General features: G+C 39.6%; 2 protein-coding genes across 5 annotated transcripts in view; both read left to right on the plus strand.

The window, feature by feature from the left end:
* ARHGAP29 (Rho GTPase activating protein 29) overlaps positions 1-16442 on the plus strand; it is a 110105-nt gene extending 93663 nt beyond the window's left edge. For 3 of the 4 annotated variants that reach the window (XM_081914114.1, XM_081914113.1, XM_081914116.1), the window contains 12 exons: positions 2153-2343; positions 4093-4256; positions 4628-4756; positions 6786-6884; positions 7782-7945; positions 8707-8895; positions 8992-9129; positions 10617-10849; positions 11184-11496; positions 11590-11698; positions 12155-12265; positions 14479-16442. In XM_081914114.1, the coding sequence (XP_081770240.1) occupies positions 2153-2343; positions 4093-4256; positions 4628-4756; positions 6786-6884; positions 7782-7945; positions 8707-8895; positions 8992-9129; positions 10617-10849; positions 11184-11496; positions 11590-11698; positions 12155-12265; positions 14479-15368 (2730 nt within the window). In that variant the 3' untranslated portion in view covers positions 15369-16442. The remainder of the gene's footprint in view (positions 1-2152; positions 2344-4092; positions 4257-4627; positions 4757-6785; positions 6885-7781; positions 7946-8706; positions 8896-8991; positions 9130-10616; positions 10850-11183; positions 11497-11589; positions 11699-12154; positions 12266-14478) is intronic. The other variant, XM_081914115.1, reaches the window with a different exon arrangement.
* A 3301-nt stretch (positions 16443-19743) lies between these two features.
* ABCA4 (ATP binding cassette subfamily A member 4) overlaps positions 19744-23730 on the plus strand; it is a 100555-nt gene continuing 96568 nt past the window's right edge. Inside the window, exon 1 of the mRNA XM_081914071.1 lies at positions 19744-20163. The gene's annotated coding sequence lies outside the window, so the exon portion shown is untranslated. The remainder of the gene's footprint in view (positions 20164-23730) is intronic.

Consider the following 23730-nt stretch of genomic DNA (forward strand, 5'->3'; position numbering starts at 1 on the left):
TTGGGCCAGCCTATAAGCTGTGGTGTAATAGTAGATCATGAACAACCCATGCTTCTTCTACATTTATTGTTTTAGCACAAACCATAGTTTGCCAAGCTGCTTGAATTAGAACGCTGTGCTTAGTGTTCGGTCTCCAACCCAAGATTGGAAACCCACTTCAAACCATGGTTTCATATTCTGGTTTGGAAGACTTGGCAATTATAGCATGCCAGTTCAGATGCCCTGACAAAATCATGGTCAATGCTAAACAGGAAACTGATAGGAAAGCCGTGCAGAGAGGGGAAACAGGCAAGTCCATGACTCATTGCTCATCATCCATACCCGTGGTTTGCAGAACCGTCTTAATGGTGTCTCTATGATTGTTTCATTCAGTATATTAGTAATTTTTAAAAGTAGTCTGGAGAACTATCTAAACAGAGCCACTTGCCTAGTTCAGAGGTAATGGGGAACAATGGTTTTCCACAGTGCTGAAAGAGCTGCAGCAACTCTTTGTCTTGTGCACCCCCTGCTCTCTGCTTTTCCCACTGTGAGTCGCAGATCAGAAATGCCAGATTCATTGGTTTTTCTTTATGTGCATTGGTACTAAGTAGAGAATCTCTTCATGTTCCTTTATCTTGAAACAACAGTGAGCCAACATTCAGAGCCTTACCTCATAAAGTGGCAAGTGGGGGGAAATAGAGCTGCAGCTTTGGCCTGCCTTACCTTTGACTTAAAGCTTCTGTGAATTGATTGATAATAGTTTGTAGTAGATTAAATAGAATACTATTGTTCCTAGCACCCCATTTTTGAAGTCTATCCAGAACTGAGTGGTTTCCTGGTACTATGATGTCAAGCACTCTGAATTGCTAAATAGTGCTGCAAAACATCTCATGAAACTAGACAAGCTTCCACACAACATGTGGCAAAATATGTTTGTGAATGGTTTGTCCATGAAGTTATTTATTTCATAAATTGGAATATCTATCTAGATAACATAAGTTTCCACAGCTTAATTATAGCAAGCCATTCATGGAAGGCAGACAAAAGGAAGACAAGCAGAAGAGTTCATGAGGTTGTGTATTAGTATAAAGTGTCCATTTGTCTTTGGGAAGAAAGGCCTAGAATCTTAGATGATAAATCTGTTTTGTATACATACTTGCTATTTAACTTTAGTGGATGAACTGTACTATGATGCATTCTGTCTGTTAAGACATGCATCAACTTATGTTGAATTGAAGGACACAGCTTTTTTGTAAATGTGGATGATACCGAAATGGAAGGGCATTAAATTTTAGCATTAAATTTGTTCTGCAGCTATGCCTTGCATATTTATCCTTAACTTTATAATAAAGGGGGGGAGGCAACCTAAGCAGCATCTTGGATGAGAGGCTGGTCCATATCACATTTCTAAATATGGAAGCTTGAGGCTTCTAGTCAGACTGCTGTGTACCAACTACAATCAGTGCAATTTGTTTATATTCTCTCTTCAGATTTCTGAATACCGAGAGACTTAGTTTTTCAACATTTTATAGTTTTCTTTCTTTTTTTGGTCTTGCTGATTAAGTAAAGTTTCCAAAAAACATTGGTTTCTATCTAAACCAATTCTTTCATGAGTGAAATGCAGTTTCACTTGTGCAAAGTGGCTTCTATGAGTTCTACCAGTTCTTCTTCGCATTACAGCTCCCTGTGCCTACATCACATGCTATGCTAGAGGGTCTCCCAAACCCTAGGAAGGGTTTTTTCAGGCATTTAGGGGGCTTAAGCAAGCTTTGGTGGGAACAACCTGTTGTGTAAGCAGAATTACACTCATGCTTCTTTGGATCCAAACCCAGTACCACTACAGGCAATCAAAATTCACACTTTCACTGACTTCTATCCATCAGTCTCACAAAACAGAGATTGGTTTAACTATAAATACATCTTGCATCCACATGCTTTCTTGAAACCTAAGTATACTGACAGAAAGGAAATGGAGAAGTTTAAGAAAAGTTGAGCAAACTATGACAGAAAGCTGTAATTGTGATAGGTGACATACAGGCTAGTTGTTGTTTTTTAATACCTGGAAAAAAATCATTTGTGACCTATTTTTGTAAGTTTTAAGAGATGCGGGGAATATTTCAAACCTTTGTTTCTTGAAATAACTCTATTTCAAATATCTTTTTGTTCCACCCAGGCAACAGTTAACCTGTTCCAGATGCAGCATGCCCAGGTTGTGTCTCTACCAGTTAACTGTCAGTCCCTCTGTGAGAGTGCCAAGCTTTATGACCCAGGACAGAAGTTCTCAGAGTTTGTGAAGAATTTGCCAAAAGATGATGTTCCCATTGAATCGGGTTCCTTTGAAACTCAGAGCTCCCAGGTTGGAGGGTGAGAGCTCAGATACCATCTTCGCTTACTTGGCAGCAAATGTGAACAAAATGCTAGAGGAATGTAGATAGAAAATAAAAGAGAGAAAGAACTTGTTACTTTAATAAGTCAGGCATTGTTGAAAAATGAATGGAAATGGGTCCTAAAAGACAGGTGACTTTTCATAGTGTAGAGCAGAGTTTAGTATTTATTGTTTTTTTGCTGAGGATTTTTTTTCCCATTTAGCCAAAAAAAGAGAAAGATATGGAGAAGGTACCTCAGCTTGCACACGTTCTTGGCTCTCACTTAAGTTTGTTGTCCAGCCATTTGCGGCAACAGTTTATGCTTATCACTATGTCTATTCTTGTTGCTGACCACGAGAATTTGGGACAAGTGGGACTTGCAACAAAAAATACTGCAGCATGAAAAATTCCTGGTCAGGATACTGCATTCTGTTACATCTCCCCATTTTCCAGTCGTCTTCCTCCCACCAGAAAGTCGGCATTCTATGGCTGTTGAAGATGCTCAGTCCTCACTGAGATGTTTTGGTGGTTCACCCCTAAAGGCTACTTTGTCTTAAAAAATATTGTACATTAAACCTCGGGGTTTCCAGAAGTCTGCTGATAACCTCCTCTTTTGAGCATGGGTAGTGCCATTTAGATTACATAAGCAACGTTCCCTGTCTGAGTATTGGAAATAAGAGGGTAGAATGATGGAAGCAGTATTCAAAGTTAGGCCTCTGGGCTCTTATACTGCTTAACCTCTGCAAGACATTCATAAAAAGCCTGGAAATGTTTTATTTATAAAAACTTTTTTTTGCAACATTTAATATCAGTATTAAGTCAGCTTTGGAACTTGATTAAATTCTCGTTTTATGTTTTCCGTTTCAAAAAAGCTGAATATAAGAAAATGTAACTCTTTCAAAAGTTCTTAACTTAAAGCTTGAGGTAATAATAGCCAAGAAATTAAAAGTTAGTCTTGGGATACTTGTCTGTAGACTTCCTGCCTGTCATTAATTTGTTTTAAATCTATGCTCCAACATTTCCAGAAATAAAAGAGGCTTTCACATGCACTTCAACTAAGTCATCCAAAGAGAGGACCTATTTTAGTCTTTTGTTTTGAGCTCTCTCGTGATAAATTACTATTATGATAGATAACTAAGTTGTTAAGGCTATTACTTAGGGAGACATGGGCAGCTTCTGTTGTGCTGAGAGGAGAAAAGCTGATTAAGCATAGACTTCCTGCTGCTGAACATGACTAATAAGCTCTTTCTGTATTTGGATGTTGTGGATTTTTTTTATTATTATCTAAAATTAGGGTGCAAATATAAGAAGGCAGTGGAAGTTGCATTTGACAACTTAATTACAAAAGTCCCGTGCAGTATTGGTATGCCTTACTTACACCTCAGCTGCAAACTGAATCAATCTACTCTGCTGATGGATAAATGCTGTAAGCACCAAAAGCTTACATTTGAAAAAAAAATACTGGATGAAACAAATTTCATCCTACCACAGAGAGTCCCACAACTAACTAATAAATATTATATGCCCTTGTTCTTTGTTCAAACACATACACTCACTTCATTTCAAAACAAGGCAAAAAAGCACAAAATCCAACTCAGGACATGCTCTACTTGGACTAACCTGTCCCCTCCATGTACTATCTACTGTCCTGTGGGAACGATTCAGGAGATGGGGGCAGGCAAAGAGCCTTGGAGCCTGCTAGGGGGTGGATATTTCCAAAAATAAAATTGTGTTTTCCTCTCCCCAGGGTTTTCAGTAAACGATCAAACAATGTCCATGCATCACAAGGAAATTTATCCCAGTGCTCAGGAGATTTTCCCGCTCAGTTACTAGAAGACATCACAAGTCCAAGCTGTCATCGATCTCAAAAGATTGGAGAAAAAAGATCATCAAGCACCACAGATGTCTCTGGTAATCTTTTAGTAGGTTTCTAAATCTTCATGGTAAAGTAGTCTTCCTTTAAAGGCCACTACAGTAACCCATTGCCAGTACTCAGATGGTTATTGTAATAAATAAAAGATCATAATTAAATTAAAACTTTTTAGGTTATCGGGGTTTTGCTTTCTCTTTTATTTTATTTTTCACTGATTTTTTATTTTAACAGTACTTATTTTGGCAAACCGGATAAAATAAGACTAGAAGCTGAATAAGTTTGTTCTGCTTCCAGCACAAACCAAGCAGCAAAAGCAGAAAATTGTTGAAATGCTTGTAATTTAATAGTACAAGGTTGACTTTAATATTTTATTTTACCATTTGAGTTCATTCTTTTTCTTTTCTTACAGCTGTGCGTGGCCCCCCACCATTCAGATCCTGGTCAGTTGGTAACCAGAGTGGAGGAATGTGCAGTGATTCTGAAAGTGCAGGAGGAAGCAGTGAATCACGGTCTGTAGACTCTCCATCTGCAAGCCCAGGTACAGAGAATATTAATTTTCAAACACTAATAAATAGTATCTATTGGATGAAATTTCCAGTTTCAGCGGCAGTGGGCAGGGGAAGGCATAACTGGAGTGGACTGACAGACTACCATCTGGGGCAGAGGCTAGATGTTTGGCCCCTGTCCTCCATTTTAGTTGCCCCACTCTCTGATCTAGTAGTGCTGTTGTTGAAGGCCAGGCCAGTCCACGCTGATCATGTGTAGCCACAATTTTATCATGAATGAAGGGGCTGACCTAGTGTGCATAACCAAAACTGGGATGGGTAAGCTGGGTGACCCTGACCTGACTTAGCTGTGCCTATCTTGGTAGTCAATACAGCACCAGGCTTGACTGTGGGGATCAAGTGGTGGCGTTGCTATTATCCATAGAAGCACCATCTCTTTTCCCAGAAAGCTTCATTTTCTTGGGATGGACTTAGAGAGTCTGCATTGGTTTGGGGTTAGAGAAATGGACCGGGGGTGCTTCTAATTTATTAATTACCCTGTTACCCAGCAGCATCTCTGAGTTGGCTGTGATGGTCTCTCGTGTGGCGTTGGAGGACCCAAGGACAATAGACTTGGGTGACATCAATATCCACAGAGACTGCAGTTGGGCCAGCTTGGGACTTCATGGTCTTGGTGACAGCCATGGGGCTGTGTCAACTGGTCATCAGTCCAGCACATTACGCAGGGCACAACCTTGAAGTTGTTTTTACCGCCAAGTGATAGAAGGGATGAACCATAGATTGGGTGGTATGTGTGTGTGTAACCTTCTCATAGTTGAACCATTATCTGGTAAAGTTCGAACTAGTGGTGACAGTTTCCCTCCCTGTAAGGGTGGTGGGCTCGTTCGGATGGCCCACCTTCAGAAGCTGATGTAACCTGAGGAGTTCCTGAATGCTCTGGAAGAATCTTTGGTATTCTGGGGAGCTTTGGGCTATGGAAAATCACGAGAAGACTAAAGTACAAGTGGGGCAAATCTCATTCTGAATCCAACTGAACACTGGCTAGTGCTCATAATGCCTACTATGTGGCAATGCAGATTGCGAAGAATGCTAATTTTGTAGCTTGCGTTACCTCCTCTAGTAGCTGGTTGACAGTTTTATTGTGAACTGTCTGAAAGTTACTGACTCCCATTGTGGGTCTGCTGTGACCAACTGACTACACCCTTTGAGGATAAAGTCACATGACTTTCGAGTGAACTTGACTCTTCATTTGTCGCAGTTCCGGATGAAGTAACCAATGCCAAGATCAGTGATATGTTGTGGGATCAGTTTCAGGTTATGCAGGCAGCTGATGTGGACAAGGTGCTGATGGTCACACACCCAACCACATGCACTCTTGACCCCTGTCCCACCTGGCAAATTAAATATAGGAGATGGAGTTGCAGGAGGTCATACTTTCTGCCTTAAATGAATTGCGGATGTGGCCTCTCCTATAGAAACCAGCCCTGGACCTCTTGGACTAGAATAACTATCAACCAGCTGCAAATACCCCCTTTGGGGATGGGGAATAGTGGAGAGAGTTGTGGTAGAGTATCACCTAGCATTCTTGGATGACAGATAGTTTAGATTTGTTTCAATCTGGGTTCAGACCTGGTCATAGCACTGAATTTCCCTAACAGATGACCTTACAGAGAGCTGGATAAGGAGAGTTTGCCCTTTCTCTTGCTTCTTGATCTTTCTGTGGCTTTTTGATACCACTTACCATAGGAATAGGGGGCACTGTGATACAGTGGTTTCTGTCCTACCTATGAGACAGAGTCCAGAGAGTAGCACTGAGATAGTGGGATTTTTTAGCCCCTGGTGTTTATGGCCTAGTCAAATTATAATAATCTTTTGAATGCCTTTATATACTTGTTTTTAACTGCTTTTGTAAATAATTTCAGTGTTTTATTTCATATATTTTGTAAACTACTTAGAGGTTTTCTTACATTCAAACAGTATATAATTTTAAAATAAATATATAGATAGAATTAAATAGGCGGTTTCTTTTAAAGTCTGAAAAAAGCCTTCCCTCTTTCATAGGGGACTTTAAAAGAAGGCTTCCCCGGACACCATCTACTGGTACCATGTCATCTGCGGATGATCTTGATGAAAGAGAACCACCTTCACCTTCAGACTCTGGTAATGTATCTTCATAATTGAATTAATAATTTGCTGCAAGTAGGCTTCATGGTATTAATCATATTTGGATGCCCTTCCCTGAGTTTTGTTAAAAGAGAGTAGGGAGCCAGAGATAATTGGAATGTTTGCCTCGTCGGATCAAAGAAGTAGATTAGCGTATCCTCTCAGCTTAACATACACTAAGAACTGGAACTCTTTTCTCCAGTTTAGAAAAATTTAGGCTTAACTGCTTAGTTATAATGCCAATGTTTCTGCTAAATGCCTGCTTGATAGCAGAGTGGAAAGTAGTAAGCAGCTTCTCTTCTGGCTTGCATGATGCATTGGCAGGAAACTTCAAAGCCCACCATATGTTTGAGCTTGTAGAAATGCATGACTGGACAAAGGTTTTGTTTTTTTTCAAAAACAGAACTACAAGATTGGGAGCTATTCCATATAATTATTAAATGATTCAAATTGTTCCTCAGCCCTTCTAAGGCTGCAATCTTCTACATGCATGCTCAGGATTATGGTCTCATGTTAAGGCCTCATTTCAGAGTATCTGAATGGAAACATGCAAATATATTAGGAGGTAGAAAAGTGTGTGTGTACCCACACAAAGATGTCTTTTATTTCCCTTGGTACACTTTTTTAAATATACAAGTCAGAGCTAGTGCTGTACAGTCAACGACCATTTCACTACTGTCACTGCTTGCAAAGGAGTGACAGATGGAGGCCACACTCACCTGTCAAAATGGCCCACAGGCAAGCCTGTGTATTGTATATTCTTACAATAGTGACCCCTGGGTGTAGTTTTATGTAACCAATAAACATATTTCAGTTTATAAAGAACTTGTTTTTCTATTATGCCATCCCCCCCTTAGTACATTAAAGAGCTAATAACAGAATTTGTGTTCTAAGGTTTGAATGATCTAGCGTCTGAAATGACCAGTTCACCTGGACCTTTTCGAAACACGATTCTATCTAAGGCAGCACAAACCCACAAACTGCGGAAGCTGAGGGCTCCATCTAAATGCAGAGAATGTGATAGTCTGGTGGTATTTCATGGAGCAGAATGTGAAGAGGTAAGAAATACAAGCATTGTTTGGCTTCCTTGGGGGAGGCTGTGTTGCTGCAGTCAGATCATGTGAAAATTTTGCTCTCTGTAGGTTAAAGGGCTTCTTTCACTATGAGGTGCTCTGGAGATGTGAGGTTACTGATTTGAAGCAGCCAGTGCTGGTGTCAGGGCATTTTGCGCCTTAGATGAACTCCCAAGTTGCTGCTCCCCTCTTCACTCATGACCAATTGAATGGCTCAAAGCCGCCCCCCCCCAAAAAAAAACTCTGCTAGGTTATCCAGGCTTCAGCCTGGAGCTCATTGAGACTTAAGACCCAAACTACATGTTAAATGGGAAGTCCATGACAGGTTCTTGTGATTTTTAAAAAAAATGCAGCTTTGGGGGTTGCCAAGTGGATTGAAGTAGTGACATGTTTTCCTGTGTAGAGATAAGCACTATGTGAAGAAAAAATGTCAAGTACAACACAAATGCCTGTTAAGTTTATACATAAGTCAACTGGAAACTTGTTCACCATTTGGCCCTTGCTCATCTTGATTGATTAAGGCTGCATGAGCAAAACTGAGCTCTCTCCTTATTGTCGTGATTGACGAAGCTTTGGAAGAGAGGTCAATGATTGTATTTTGGATCGGCCCCACTTTTAAGAGCCTATTGGACTCAGCCGATCTAAAAATTATTTCCCCTTTTAAGTTTTAGGACAAGATGCTATTGCTCTGCTATCATTATGAACAGGGTTTGAAAGGACCTTCATTTCTGTTACATTTCCTCTAGTGTTCACTTGCCTGTCACAAGAAGTGCTTGGAGACTTTAGCTATTCAGTGTGGACACAAGAAACTCCATGGAAGACTTCATCTATTTGGAGTTGAGTTTACGCAAGCTGCTAAAAATTCCCCAGATGGCATCCCCTTCATCATAAAAAAGTGCACCTCTGAAATTGAAAGCCGAGCCCTAAATGTAAAGGTAAATATTCAGTGAATTGATGAATCAACACCCCTGTCTTTAAAATAGCTTACATTTTGGTTTTGCAAGTACTTACAACTTTTCCTTATATAAAAGGGTATATATCGTGTGAATGGAGCCAAATCAAGAGTTGAAAAGCTTTGTCAAGCTTTTGAAAATGGAAAGGACTTGGTGGAATTATCTGAACTCTATGCACATGACATAAGTAATGTTCTTAAATTATATCTTCGCCAGGTAAATATGCATAATTCTCTTGTTTCATCTGACTAGCAAATTAAGTATAAATGGGAGGCTTTCTGTTTTTCAGTCTTTCATATGTCTGAATTTTGAAACACTTGGTGGGAGGATTCATCTTTGAAGCTGCTGCTTACTTGTTACTTACACCCAGTGGATAGGGAAAAGGGGCAAGTAATACTCCTAAAATGGTTAAACTTTTTTGTCTCTGAGCCAATGAAATTGCTGCCTACTAGCTTATGGGGAGACATAGTGCTGGGTCCTAATTCCGACGTATTAACCATATAAATGTTAGATTTTTAATAGTTTTTATTAATGCTAAGTTGCAAATTAGCTTCAGTTTTTAAAAAAACTAAGCTGTATTTTTGTAGCTTCTTTTTAAGTAAAACCTGAAAGTTCCACTGATTGTGTCAGGTGCTACACAGCATAGCAGAAGTGGACTTAACCATTTGTTTTAATGGGAGACTTCCAGAACTCCCACCTAGAAGCAGAATACAAATAATATTTGAAAACAAAATATATGAGAACCTTGAATGCCAGAATAAATGTGGATACTTCCTCTTTTTCCTGTATTACTAAAAATATAGTGGAAAATTGTTGAGGTCTGCTTGCGAAGCTGATTTTTGTGTGACTTGATCCTAGACATCTGTTGGAAACTTGTAATTAAGATATTTTGGGCCACTATGAGAAAACACTTGTCTTAAATTGCATTTGTTGTGCCACTAAAGCCAACATCACTAAAATCAGGCAACAAATTTGACTAGCTGTGGATTTGGGGGAGATTATTTAACAAGCTGAGATGTTGAAGCAGGTTGATTCCGCCACCCAAGAAGCATTCTAATCCTTCAGAAAATGTTCCTTGAGAAGCAAGTTGTAATAGGCTGAAAGCACTTGCCTTTTTGCCAGTGAAGCTGTTTTGACATTTTGCATGGGCCACAGGCGATACCTAACTTTGCTGAAGGTCAAGTGAGAATGCTGTTTGCCCATACTCAATATGAAAAGGGTATTTTATATTCTTGAATCAATTACAAGGGTTTGGTTTGATGGGGTAGTTTAATTTTAGCAGCAAGTGTACTGAAAAAGACTGGTTTCTCTCTGTTCTCTATACCCTATCTGTGGATGTCTGGTAGGTATACAGAAGAGGAGACTTGCCAGTCTCTTTGATGTTGTAAAAGGACTGACTAGTGTCACTACCTATGGGACTCTTGTTGCTGTATTCGTCTTTTTAAAATATATACTATTAGTGAACAATTTAAAAAATTAACATTTCTGATAATAATTTGGATTTCTTACTTTATCAGTAAATACCACCTCATTTGCTTGCAGTATCTTACTTACACAGAGACTAAGTGACATCAGTAAAACTAAAGCTCAGAAGCCTCTCAAAAAAGAAAAGGAACTAGACTAGACATCAGGAAGTAATAGGAAGGAAACAGTTGACTTGAGCTAAAATTGAAGTCTGAAATTTCTGACGTTCTTTCCCTCAGCTCCCTGAACCTTTGATTTTGTTTCGGCTTTATAATGAATTCATTGGCCTTGCAAAGGAGAGCCAAAGTATTAATGAAGAACTGGATATGAAACGGATGAGCCCCAGGTCCAAAAAAAGACAGTCAGTGTGTATTGAACTGAATAGGATCATTATTAAAATCAAAGATCTACTGAAACAGCTGCCTGCACCAAACTATAACACACTCCAGTTTCTTTTAGGTCATCTGTACAGGTAAGGGAACTTCAACTCAGCCTGTACATATACATTCAGAAATATGTGTTAAGCATGGGTTTATTTGTTAACAATAAAGATCTGTGTATTTCTTGTAGCAAGCAGTATTTTTGTTGTGTTCCTAGCTGGTGGTATGAACATATTAATATTAATGAGGCTTAATATTTCCTTCTCTCTTTTTCAACTTGTTAACACTAATTTGATGATGATGATGATGATGATGATAGTGAAATTAATGTGGAGATTTGGGTAGTGTTGGTTTTGTAGTGAATGTACCATGTTGGGTTCGTACCAATGTTCAAAAAGCCTCTCTGGATTTTGTTCTTTTATGCAGGGTTACTGAGCAATCCGATGAAAATAAAATGTCTGCCAGCAACCTTGGTATTATATTTGGCCCAACTCTGATCAGGCCACGTCAGACAGATGCTACCCTTTCTCTCTCTTCACTTGTGGACTATCCATTTCAGGCCCGGGTAGTTGAGCTCCTCATTACCTATTATGAGAAGATCTTTGATATTTCGCCGCAGCCTTTAACACCTGCACCTCGGTTAGAAGACAGTGCTGCTTGCGCTAAAAGTATTTTAACAGCTGAAGATAGAGATCCATATCAGCAACGAAAAACGTCGCCCTGTGCTGCTGTGAAAGAAGTGAGTGTCTGCTGTGAAACAATAACTTTCATTTACTGCATTGAACTTGTGCTAGTGTATTCAGCCAATTTTTAATATTGCTGTTATTGACAGAGCATCCAGTTGGTCCAAAATGAGAGGAAGGATTCAGAGGCTAGTATATCATTTGAAGAACCAGATGGCAGCAAAGACACCCACCAGAATTCTGATGCATTAGTGACAGGTTAGTGTTTTGCATTTCTACAGTACAATAGATGGATAGAAAAATGAAGCAGAACTTTTATTCACGTGTTCACTGCATGTCATTCTTCATTAAAGGGACAAGTACAGTGGTACCTCGGGTTACATATGCTTCGGGTTACAGACTCCGCTAACCCAGAAATATTACCTCGGGTTAAGAATTTTGCTTCAGGATTAGAACAGAAATCATGCTCTGGCAGCGCAGCGGCAGTGGGAGGCCCCATTAGCTAAAGTGGTGCTTCAGGTTAAGAACAGATCCAGGTTAAGAACAGACCCCCAGAACGAATTAAGTATTTAACCCGAGGTACCACTGTATTGACATTTGCTATGGAATCCATAGAGCAGATTGAAAATGCATCGGGCTTATAGTCACTATCACATTAGGCTTTCCTGTTGAGATTTAACTGTTTATGTTGCTGGCTGTGTTCATATTTCCTAGAATGGAACTCCAAACTTGGAACTAAACAGAGTTTTGGCAGAAGGAATTCTCCTTCAGAACCCTCTCCTGTCTCAGTTTTAGAAAACCACATTGCACCAGCAAAAGATCCAGGTCAGTTTCCTGAATTGCAAGTATTCATACAGCTATCTTGCTATCCTTCAGGTTCCTGAATGTTCAGGTACAAAATAAACCTTTCGTTATTATGACTTCTGTTGGTGCAATGAAAAGAAGCCTATTCTTAGTTCACAGCTTACTGTCTCAGCACATCACGTGTGTTTAAAAAGCACATTGTTATGAAGCCTTTTCAAGGGGTGGTTATGCTGCTTTTGAGTTATTGGCCATGTTTGGACAGTCAGGTCTCAGTTCAATAAGTGGAGATGTGAACGAGCTTCATCTGTCTACATGCAGTTGTTTTACTCAACCCTTTACAAGAAAAGGGAAACAAGACAGGAAACTGCTGTTAGCCATAGCTTCCCATTACATCCTAACAGCAAGCAAGCCTGAAAATGAAGCCATGGGTTAAAGTTGGCTTCCATATCCTGATTCGTTTAGACAACATTAATCATAATTGACAGTTCAAACATAACAGGAAACTGTTTTTCAGTGAAAAAATGCCTTGAGTTCCCTCAAGTAACAGAAACCTAAAGCTAATTTGCTTTGTTTAAGTAGATAAAATGTATGTAATTAAGAACTGTGCAAGACAAAGGCATATATAGGCCTATGAATAAGAGCATGGGTAGGCAAACTAAGGCCCAGGGGCCAGATGTGGTCCAACTGCCTTCTAAATCCAGCCCGCGGATGGTCCGGGAATCAGCGTGTTTTTACATGAGTAGAATGTGTGCTTTTATTTAAAACGCATCTCTGGGTTATTTGTGGGGCATAGGAATTCGTTCATATTTTTTTCCAAAATATAGTCCGCCCCCCCCCAAAGGTCTGAGGGACAGCTAATCCCTGAGTAAGAGTATAGTAAGAGACCTGTTGGTTCAGACCAAAGACCCATCTAATCTAGCATTCTTTTCTCAAAGTGGTTGACCAGATGTTGATGGGAAGCCTGCAAGCAGGCCATGAGTGCAATAGCACTCCTTCTTCTTGTGATTCCCAGCAACTGGTGTTCATAAGCATACCACAAATGGTGTTTAGAAACACACTGGAGGTCGCGGTTAGCTATGACATACATGCCTAGTAGCCATTGTCAGCCTTATCCCCCCCCAATGAATTTGTCTAAAGCCCTTTTTGAAACAATTCAAGTTCGTAGCCTACTTGTGGTAGAAAATTCCATTCTTTAAGTATGCACTGTGTGGAGAAGTACTTCCTTTTTTTGTCTCATTAATCTTCTAACATTCAGCTTCATTGGATGTCCCTGGGTTCTAATATTGGGAGAGAAGGAGGAAAACTCCCCACCCACTTCATAACTTTACATAAATAGACGTTATCAAATACTAATTTTCTTTCATTATACTAATGATACCCCTAATGTAAATAATCTTGTGAGTGAGGGATAACAACCATTTTTTCACTCTGTTTGAAAGAGAATAATATGGAGAGGGATAAAAATCCAAAGCAGCTGTTTAAAGCAGTATATTTATACTTGTTGGCCCGATATATTAGCTTTTTCCTGAGGTCTGTAAAAAGGCTTCCTTCCTTCCTTTCCCAGAAGAGACCTTTGATTCCTCCCAGGCTGATTTATCCTAACTATTGGGTTGTTCTTGTGAAAAAGTTGATAGAAATAGGACTAAGATCTCTTTTTGATTCATATCCAGAACTCTTTAAATGGAAGCTTCCTCCATGGCTTATATAGTACAATAATCCGAAATTGTAGGTATGGATACAGGTACAAATCAGGGTGATTGGGTGCTGCAGTCTTTAATGCAAACTGTTCTACTTAAACTGACTCTGCAAGTGCTTAGTCTGCTTAGTCTGTTAGGAAGATGAAAAGTCTCTTTGTGGGTTGCAGGTGTCAAATCCTTTGAAACAGTATGTCTGGCACTTTTAATTTTATTTATAAAAATATTTAAATACCGCTGTATCATAAAAATATATAACAGCCATTTGCAACAATATTGAAACATAAAATCAAACAATAAAATCATAAAAAGTTAAAAACAAAAAGAAATTAAAAGCAAACTTTAAAAATAGCCTGGAATTAATATGGTCTTGAATATAATGGCAATATTGGTGTTCTCTGCTTGTTCTCTGAGAGGTGTGATCTTCTAAAATATACTTAGTTGCATTTAGAGACCAGATTGATTTCTGGCTAATGTTATTCAAAGTTAATGCTTTCTGATGGCAAACTGACAGTCAAAATAAATGTTTTTCTTCCCTAGGCAATGCTGTGGCTGCAGTTTCAGATCCAGATAATGAGCAACCTCCCCCTCAAGTTGAAGATGGTGTTAAAGCCAGTCACCTTTTAAGACCGAATCGTCAAATAACCAAAGTTCAGTTACGCACTCATAGGACAAAGCCAGTTGTTCGTCCTGTGAGTTTACCTGTGAGTCAAATGCTTCCTCCCTGTGTTTTGAATGAGAGAAACTCACGAAATGCAGGTCTAAGTACAGAAAATATTGGCAGAAGTCCTGTAATTGAAGAAGTTTCCGAGACGCAGCCACTTCCAGCTGTAAATGCCGGCTGTAGGCTTTCTTGCTTTGACCCACAGACTCTGAAGAAAACTTGGGACAAGCAATATAAGCAGTATGATATGACTGCAAGGACAGCAATGATTGTGACTAACATACCCCAGGAGAACCGAACACATGACTCTGTAAACTCAAGTGCCTTAACTACACATAGCAACCTTGCTAGCAACTCAGTAAATGCCATACTTCCCAATAAGCCATATACGGTACCTGTCAGGGCTGCAAGGGCAACAGCAGAAGGGCATTCCTCAGACTCTAATACGCTTGCTGCTTTCAGAACACCGAGAACTTTGCAACCACCACCAGGGACATTCTATAAGCCACCACCCATCAGTAAGGCCAAACAGAGCGATGAGAGCTTGGCACCCAAACCATGTGCAGCAGTCGTCAGAGATGAGACTCCACAGCTAGTTGTGAACCCTGGGCTTGTCCAAGGCTCCTTGGGCTCCTCTGGCCAACATGCAAAGCAACAAAAACCCACTTCTGAAGCTCTTTCCCCTACAGACTTGAAGCCCACCTACCAGAGATTAAGGCCAAAGAGGATGCAAGAACTAGAACACAGGGAAGCTCACTTTGTATAGGATAACAACTGCTATACAACCTTTCAATGGGGAACTTTTTTTTTTTTTTTGGTAGAGGATTTCATCTTCGTGCCATATATTGGAATTATTTTTATATATGCCTGTATAGACTTTTAAAAATATGGGATGTGTTTAAAAAAGAAAAGGAAAAAAGCTGTGAAGAACCATGAAGTTATTTTTTTCATTCATTAGATTTTTCTCGGAGAGTATTTAAATGAATTCCAAATATAGAAAAAGTTAATAAGGAGGCACATTCAAAAGCCCTATAATCAAATTTCATGTGTGGAATTGTACTATTGCTTGTGAAAGGCAATTTATTATGCATGGGTGCAGCAATGAAAGTAGCCACTTTCTCAGAGTAAATGATTTGTCAAGACTGCAGGGTATATGAAATACAGCTACTTTAATTTAAGAATAAACCAAAGCTTGAAGCAGTGCTCTAAGTGTCTGTAATCAGTTCCCTCCCCATGACTCTGTGCAATGAAATGCGCCTGAATAGATTATGTACTGGCCAGCATGGCCTTTGTATATTGTGTGTGAATATACATATATAGTTTTATATACCAATTTTTTTTTTTTTTACTATCTATGTTGTTGCTTAAAAGTTGTTTGTACAGGAAAGATGCATTATTAAGCTTTACTATAAAGATATTTAAAAAGTGTTCTCATCCAGTTTCCAAGTGGTTTAAATGCACAAAACCTAGCTGGCTTATTGCCTTTCAGTTGAAAATAATGTGGAAGTTCCTTGTTACTAATAAGCTATCATTTCCCCCTCACTGTAGAAGGCTCCTTTTATTGCTTGGTATAGATGAAGAATATAGGTCTGAGATTTAGTGAAATAGATAAAAATAACCAAAAAGCCAGCATTTAGTAAGTGCATTGAATGATTTTTCACTCTGTATTAAAAATTGTTTTTATATGTACACTGTTGCTTTAAAAAATATACATTAACATGTTAATGTTTCACTGACTCCATGTATTCTATTATGCTTCATCTTACTGTATATAGAGCCATTTACATGTTAATATAATATACCATGTATCAATATATACACTCAAGTTTCTTTAAAGTTATTCTGTACAGATGGGTTTGTATTTCTGTTGCACATTAAAATGCTGGTAATATGAGTAAATCTTAAAAGACAACAGTAAATGTTGGGGGTAACTTTCTTTTAACAAATCTGCTTTTAGACAGATATTTCAAAATGAAAAGGGGTGGATGTCAGTACTAAATTAATGGTGTATAAAACCTTTATTTCAGGGGTGGGGAACCCCCAACCCATAAGCTGGAGAGAAGCTCAGCAAGATTTTATCCAGCCTCTGGGGGCCCTCCCAACCATCAAGTCTTCAGTACGGCCAGAGGGAGAGCATCATTTATGATGCTGGTAAACAGCCTGTCTGTGGTAGGCTGCAGGTTTTCCTGACATACTGATGAAAAACAGTATTCTTCTGGAGGAAAGGGGTTATTGATATGATGTAATGGCCTGATTATGCTTGCGGAGATTGCTGCAGTAGTTCATTGTAGCATGTATGTTGTTTCCTTCTGTGCTGATACATTTGGTATAATTTGTTTCTGCATACCTGCGTTTAAGAAGTCGGTACTCTCAAGACAGATGTGGCCATACATATTGTCCCGCTTTAGCCCTAAACTGCTTATCACTTCTGAAGTAGGCAGAAGGTAGTGGCCAAGCAGGATGTGGCTTCCATGAGTTATTTTATTGGAGTTATTTGTGTTCCGCCATTTGCAAAATAGTTCCAAGGTGGCTTGGAACATAAAAATACAAAACAATAAAAAGCAGGAGATAAAATGCAAATGCCTTCTAAAAGCCATCTGAAAACAGAAGGACTGCCTGAATGATAAGGATATTGGGTGGTAATGTCTGTGAAGTGTCAATAATTTGGGTGTTGCTGTTGAAAAACTCTTTCTTTGGTAGCCACCTACTACCATTTACTATGTGCCACTTTTCACATGAGTTGAAGCTTGTGGATCCTTTACAAATAAATAATCACACATCTCAACATAGTCTAGCCTAGACTATGTTAAGAATATGCATAACTAGCCAGACCATATTGGTCAAGGAAGGGGTATAGGTGGAACATCAAGGTAAGTTGATGAAATGCATTCTGAACTACTGATACCACCTGAACACATCCAAAATTAATTATAGATGTAAAAGCATTCTCAAGCTGTGCATTTGCAAGTTAATTTACCTTGTGGTAATAGCCCTCTCCCAGGAGCTTTTTTAGTAAGAGGGTGGCACCATAGCTTCGCAGAGGAATTACACTGAATATTTGCCATCTGTTTTCACAAACTAAGATTTAAAAAGGCCCTCTGGATATGCAAAACACAAAGAGAATGTGAATGTGAATGCAAAACACAAAACAAAAAGAGAATGTGAATACCATAAGGCACACAGGACCCGATAGAGATTGAGGCAATTCTTTAAGCATCAGTTCAATTGAAGCAATATGACAACCACTCAATCACACACATCAAGTCAGCTTTCTGATGCTATTGCGTATCTGCAGTAGTTCAATCAGATAATGCATGTCAATGTGATTGTCATGAGTTCCTTTATTTGCAAAGCAATATGGATTTCTTCTTTAAGCATGCAGCCTGTGGTATCTATCCCCAACCAAAAGGCCTTGTTGAAAATGGAGTATGACTAGTTAAGAAACTACTCCCCACCCCGGGGAAAAAAAATAGTGACTGACTCAAATTTATTTGGCCTTTCTTAATTACAGGGTTAGTTCCATGCAACACTGCATTTTCTCAACAAGCAGCTTTGAACAGAAAGCTCAAAGCACTACTGATTGGACACCAATCACAATCAGGACTGACATTCTGTGACTTGCTAGTTGTTGCAAACTCTTCTGCACTAAGATTAAGTTATTAAAATGTGCGTGGTTGGTTAATGTGCAAGATTCATACAAACCAACTGTTACTTTTAGTGAGTTTGGTGTACTTTTTCACAGCTGGAAAACATTACCTTTATTATGACTTCAAATCATCTTGCTGTGCAGTGTACTATATAATATCCATATAATGTGAATGTATGGGCTGCACTTTCAGATAATTGTAGTTCCAGCTAAGTTACACCCTTCACTGAAATTTATTTCAAAAATATTATTTCCCATATAAAGATTGATCTCTGTGTAGGGAAAAACATGAACTAACTGCAGGGAACTGAAATAAAGTATGTTGCATCAGTGTAAATATCAGCACTAGACAGGGCTTGTGTTTTAATAAACGGGCTGTGTCACAAAAGAGCCAGCAGTTTCGCCAAAATTTATTGAAAAACAATATTCTACAGTGTAACCTTTATTAAGCACGGTAGCTAGAAGAGGAAAACGCTGAAATCCTTGGTACATTCAGAGTAATCTGCCCTGTAACTATATTTAAATCAAAATCACATAAAGTAACAGAATTTAGACTAAAATTTAAAAGCTATATTGTAGGAAATGCACATTGAAGCATGTATTCTCCAAGATATGCACCCATTAGGTGGCAAAACACATCTCTCTCCTGCATCTGATGGGAAAAGCAAATTCTAGCAACCAACTGTAAACTTCAGACTGTCCTTACCCCTTGCTTGGTGAATATGCTGTCTGTGTACATGATAAGAAGGTAAATATAAGCTTCAGGAAAGGTCTGAGACAAGGCTAGAATCCCATTCTCCTGCACCCATAGTCCCAATTTTCCAGCCAGTAAGCTATAGTCTAGCCACATTAATGTCAGAAGGAAGTCTGCAAATAATATTAAAGAAAATACATGAAAAAGGGGGCCTTGTCCAAAAGGAAGAGGTCTGATTTTCAGTCCAGTCCATTGGGAGAAAGGGTCACTGGTGAAGTTTCTGAAACCTGTTGTTTGCCATCTACTTAGTTCTTGAGTTTTCTTTGCTCAATTTTTTCCATCCCATCTTTCCAACTTTGGTGTGTTCTAGGTTTGACTCCCCAGCCTCAGAGCTCCTCTTTGTTTATTTAATGTATTCATAGCTCGCATTTTCCTCCAAGGACCTCAAGGTGCTCCTCATTAAATCCCACAACAACCCTGTGAGGTAGGTTAGGCTGAGAAGGAAATGACTGGCAGATAGTCAAGTCTTAACACTGTTGTAATAGGGTCTCAGGTTCCTTTAGCTCTGCTAAATCCGGACAACTCTCAACACAGAGATGTTATCATAGTTCGCTTGCCATTTTAACATTGCCATTACGTCAGCTGTGAAGGAACATGAGTGCCAGTGTGTGTTTAGAACTTGTGTGCTGTAGAGCTGGCACAACCAGCCACCGCTGTCAGATTTGCATAGTAATTACATTCTATATACTTAACACTGAACTCACCAAGTGCCTCTGAGACTTTGACGGGGTACTGGCTTCTATAACTTCCTGACCTAATTAGTCATGACAAATGTGTGTGCGTGCTTGGTTTTGGGTTTTTCTTTTCTTTCCCTCCAGGGGTTTAGAGAGCTCCTGAAGCCATAGCCTCAAATAATATTTGTTAAAACACAACATTAGTTTAGATCTACAAATAAATATTATGAGAAGTCCGAACTTTTCCCAACGTATGCGCTATGCAGTGTTTGTGTCTAATGCAATGGTGCTTAAACTCTGAAAACAGAGCTGCCCCACATGAAGCTGAGGATTAAAGCAATCTCCTTACAACTGAGCTGTATTATTTTGTAAGTGCTCACTGTTCCTGAGATGCATTCCTCTGCGGTCATGCTGGACTTCCTTTCAAAACCTCTTTCAGTTCTCACAGCAATGCAATGCCTTTGATGGAGATCTCATCACAAATGAGGTAAGCTTGAAGACAGTTTCTTGTATTCCTAATTAGTGCACTCTTGTTTTTTTAAGACCTCTCATTTCTGTATACGATGAGTGTCAAAACTGGATGTGTTTGGATTTCAACATATAAGGTACCATAAGCTGCTCTTAAATCTGATAACGAATAAAAATATATTTATAAAAGCAAAATCGCAGTATAAAACAAAGATAAGAGCACTGTAGGCTGTTAAATCAGCCATCATGCAAGTGGTAAACATTAAAAACATATCTGTATGCTTTGGTGTAACCAGGAAAAGTCATGTTTATGTATTTATATCTATAGACCGCCTTTCTGTCTTACCCCTCTGAATAAGTTGTTAAATAGACATAACAGCTAACAAGTTTGATCTGAAATACAAAGAATGGATTCTGATCATCTACATATTTATTAGATGCTATTTATGGTGACCTCATCTAACAGCAGCAATTCCTCTAAAACAGAATTGGTGAAATAAATTTTCTTGGTCCTGGGAACGTAATTTGGGCATAGGACTAAAATACCTTGGTGACTGCTCTACCTCATAATTTGACTTTTGTATACGTCTTCCAAAAAAGAGCCTAGCCAACTAGATGGAAATCTCAGAAATCCTTAGATGAATGTTTTTCAAGACTGTACCAATGTTATTCAATACCAATAACACGTCCAGAGAGTTACAGATAGGTAGCCGTGTTGGTCTGCCATAGTCAAAACAAAAAAAAAATCCTTCCAGTAGCACCTTAAAGACCAACTAAGTTAGTTCTTGGTATGAGCTTTCGTGTGCATGCACACTTCTTCAGATACACTGAATCCAGAGAGTGCATCCAGTATGACTTTTGTATCTATCTCTTTTTTCAGTCCTTGGAACAGTAGATCCACAAGCTGTAATCACAAACAGCTTTTGGATGGGGCCAGTTGTATAGTTACCTGTGATGAATCCTAAAAGTGCTGCCCCACTTTTTGTTATATGAGTTCCCCATTGAGAAAGACACAATTCTCTCTAGACTTCAAATGGTCTTCACCTATGATTTATTAATAGCATTTGATGAATTTAATTTAGCATTTGAGTGTACAGCATACCTGAGAAGGTAAGGGTAGTGGCTGCCAAAAGCTGCCCAGTGCATCCTGGACCCAAGTCGTGGCGTGAATCCAGGTGGTTTTGGCAACCTTTCCACACTAGTTTCTGAACCTTTAGAATAAAAGATGTTAGTAGTTACAGGTCACCATGTCACTGTGTTACAGTTGTTTGAAAAGTTTCCAGTGCCAGTATTCCTTCATCTGAAAAGAATGCATGACGTTTGAAGATGGTCAGTTCTTGCCTCTGGTACTGGAGAAGTTCACCCCATTGTTCCTAAAACCATGTGTGACCTAGAGCAGTACAGATTACTTGCTGAACCACATTTAGTTTTATATGTCAATCATTTAAAAACGTGTGATAGTTTCCCTATGCCAAAATGGGATGCAGACATGGCTGAATGAAGACATGCCCTCGGGCCCATTTGGCTGGCTAGCTACATGTCAGTGATAACATTAACCTAGCAAAATGCTACCCATAGGTCAAGGTGAGGAAAGTTGTGGGTGTTGTTGGACTGCAACTCCCATCATCCCTGTCCACTGGCCATTCTGGCTGAGACAGATGGGAATTGGAGTCCAACAACATCTGGAGGGCCACAAGTGTCCCACCCCTGCCTTCAGTTGTGAAAACAAGAGGCATCTTTGTTCCAATTCATGAAGGTCACAAACATTTCGGGTGCTGCTTCTGCTGCCCAAATCTGATATAACGAAAAGCTCTCCTCAGTTCTAGCCACTAAAGACAAGCTCTCAATGGTTACTCTCCCTTTACATGCATAAAAAAAGGTAAAGGGACCCCTGACCATTAGGTCCAGTCGTGACCGACTCTGGGGTTGCGCGCTCATCTCACTCTATAGGCCGAGGGAGCCGGCGTTTGTCCGCAGACAGCTTCCGGGTCATGTGGCCAGCATGACTAAGCTGCTTCTGGCAAACCAGAGCAGCACACGGAAACACCGTTTACCTTCCCGCCGGAGCGGTACCTATTTATCTACTTGCACTTTGCTTTCGAACTGCTAGGTTGGCAGGAGCAGGGACCGAGCAACGAGAACTCACCCAGTCGTGGGGATTTGAACCGCTGACCTTCTGATTGGCAAGTTCTAGGCTCTGTGGTTTAACCCACAGCACCACCTGTGTCCCACTTTACATGCATACATATAGATAAATAATTTTATTTTGTGGCGCCTTTCCACACCATACTCACGGTGGCCTACAACATGAAAAAATACATTACAGCATAACAAAAGTAGTCATAAAATAAAACATAAAAAATGCACAACCAAATCAAACAATTTACATCAGCGCAATGTTGCATTTGACCCCATGTTTATTGGGAGCTATGATATTGGGAGCTGGAGAAGGTAGGTAAATAAATGTACAAACCCCCATTCTCTGCTTCCCCACAATTTTAGCCAAATCATGCCTACATAGACTTCCAGAAACAAACTAAGGAGTCATCACAAAGTTGGGAAGAAAGGCCACATCTATCCCGCCCCTAATTAAGGCACAGGTTCAGATGATTATTTACTGATTTCTCACCCTTTGCCTTAAGGTCCCACGATGGGTTCCAACATTAAAGCAATGTTAAAAATGGTCTAAAACAACTTACGATAATTAAAAAAATAAGGTGGTATCTAAAAATATATACACCTCAAGTGTCAAAAGCCACGGTAGGGAGATGCATCTTCGGAATCTTCCAGAAGCTGTCTTATGAAGAAGCCACCACAAAGAATGTCCTCTCCCAGGCCACCCCTACCCTGAGCCTCTGAGGGCAGAGAAACTAGCAAGAGGTCCCAAGAGGATCTGTGAGGAAGGGGGGACTTTAGCTTGCAGCCCACTAGCTGGAATTGATCCATTTACAGAAGACAGACTTCTATTTGAAAGCAGTGTTTTTTTTCTGGGGGGCATGCAGGGGTATGCATACCCCTAAACAGTTAGTGAATCTACTATGTACTTTTGTCCATTAACTGTATTTATTTCCCCCCATCTGAACTATAAAATGGTGAGTCAACATGAGAGTACCTCTAAACATTTTTTTAGGAGGGGAGGAAAGCACTGAAAAGGAGTATTCTGTTTGAAGGGCTATCAGGCCCAAGTGAGGAGTAAAGATAAAAAGAACCCTAAGGAGGGATAAGCTGCGGTCTTGAAGCCACCCCTCACAGCACCATTTTGGCAGTGAAGTGAGGCTCACAGGTGACTTGGTTACAATATTATGGCCTCCATTGTTGAAGGAGCTATGCCTTTAAATATCACTTGCTTGAGAGTCACAGGTGAGAGAATTAGTACTGTACTTAGTTTCCACACAAGCTCTGCTTGCAGGTTTCTGGTTGGCCACTGTGATAAAAGGCTGCTAGGCTTGCTAGGCCTTTGGCCTGGTTCAGCAGAGCTCTTTTTCTGTTCTTCCACAGTATGGTGAGTTATCTTGTATTTATCTTTAAATTATGGAAATTGTTTCAGAATGTTCATCTTTACAGATAAATGAGCAGTTGTACATTT

The sequence above is a fragment of the Podarcis melisellensis genome, assembly GCF_964234715.1.
Source record: "Podarcis melisellensis genome assembly, chromosome: 6".
Taxonomy (NCBI): domain Eukaryota; kingdom Metazoa; phylum Chordata; class Lepidosauria; order Squamata; family Lacertidae; genus Podarcis; species Podarcis melisellensis.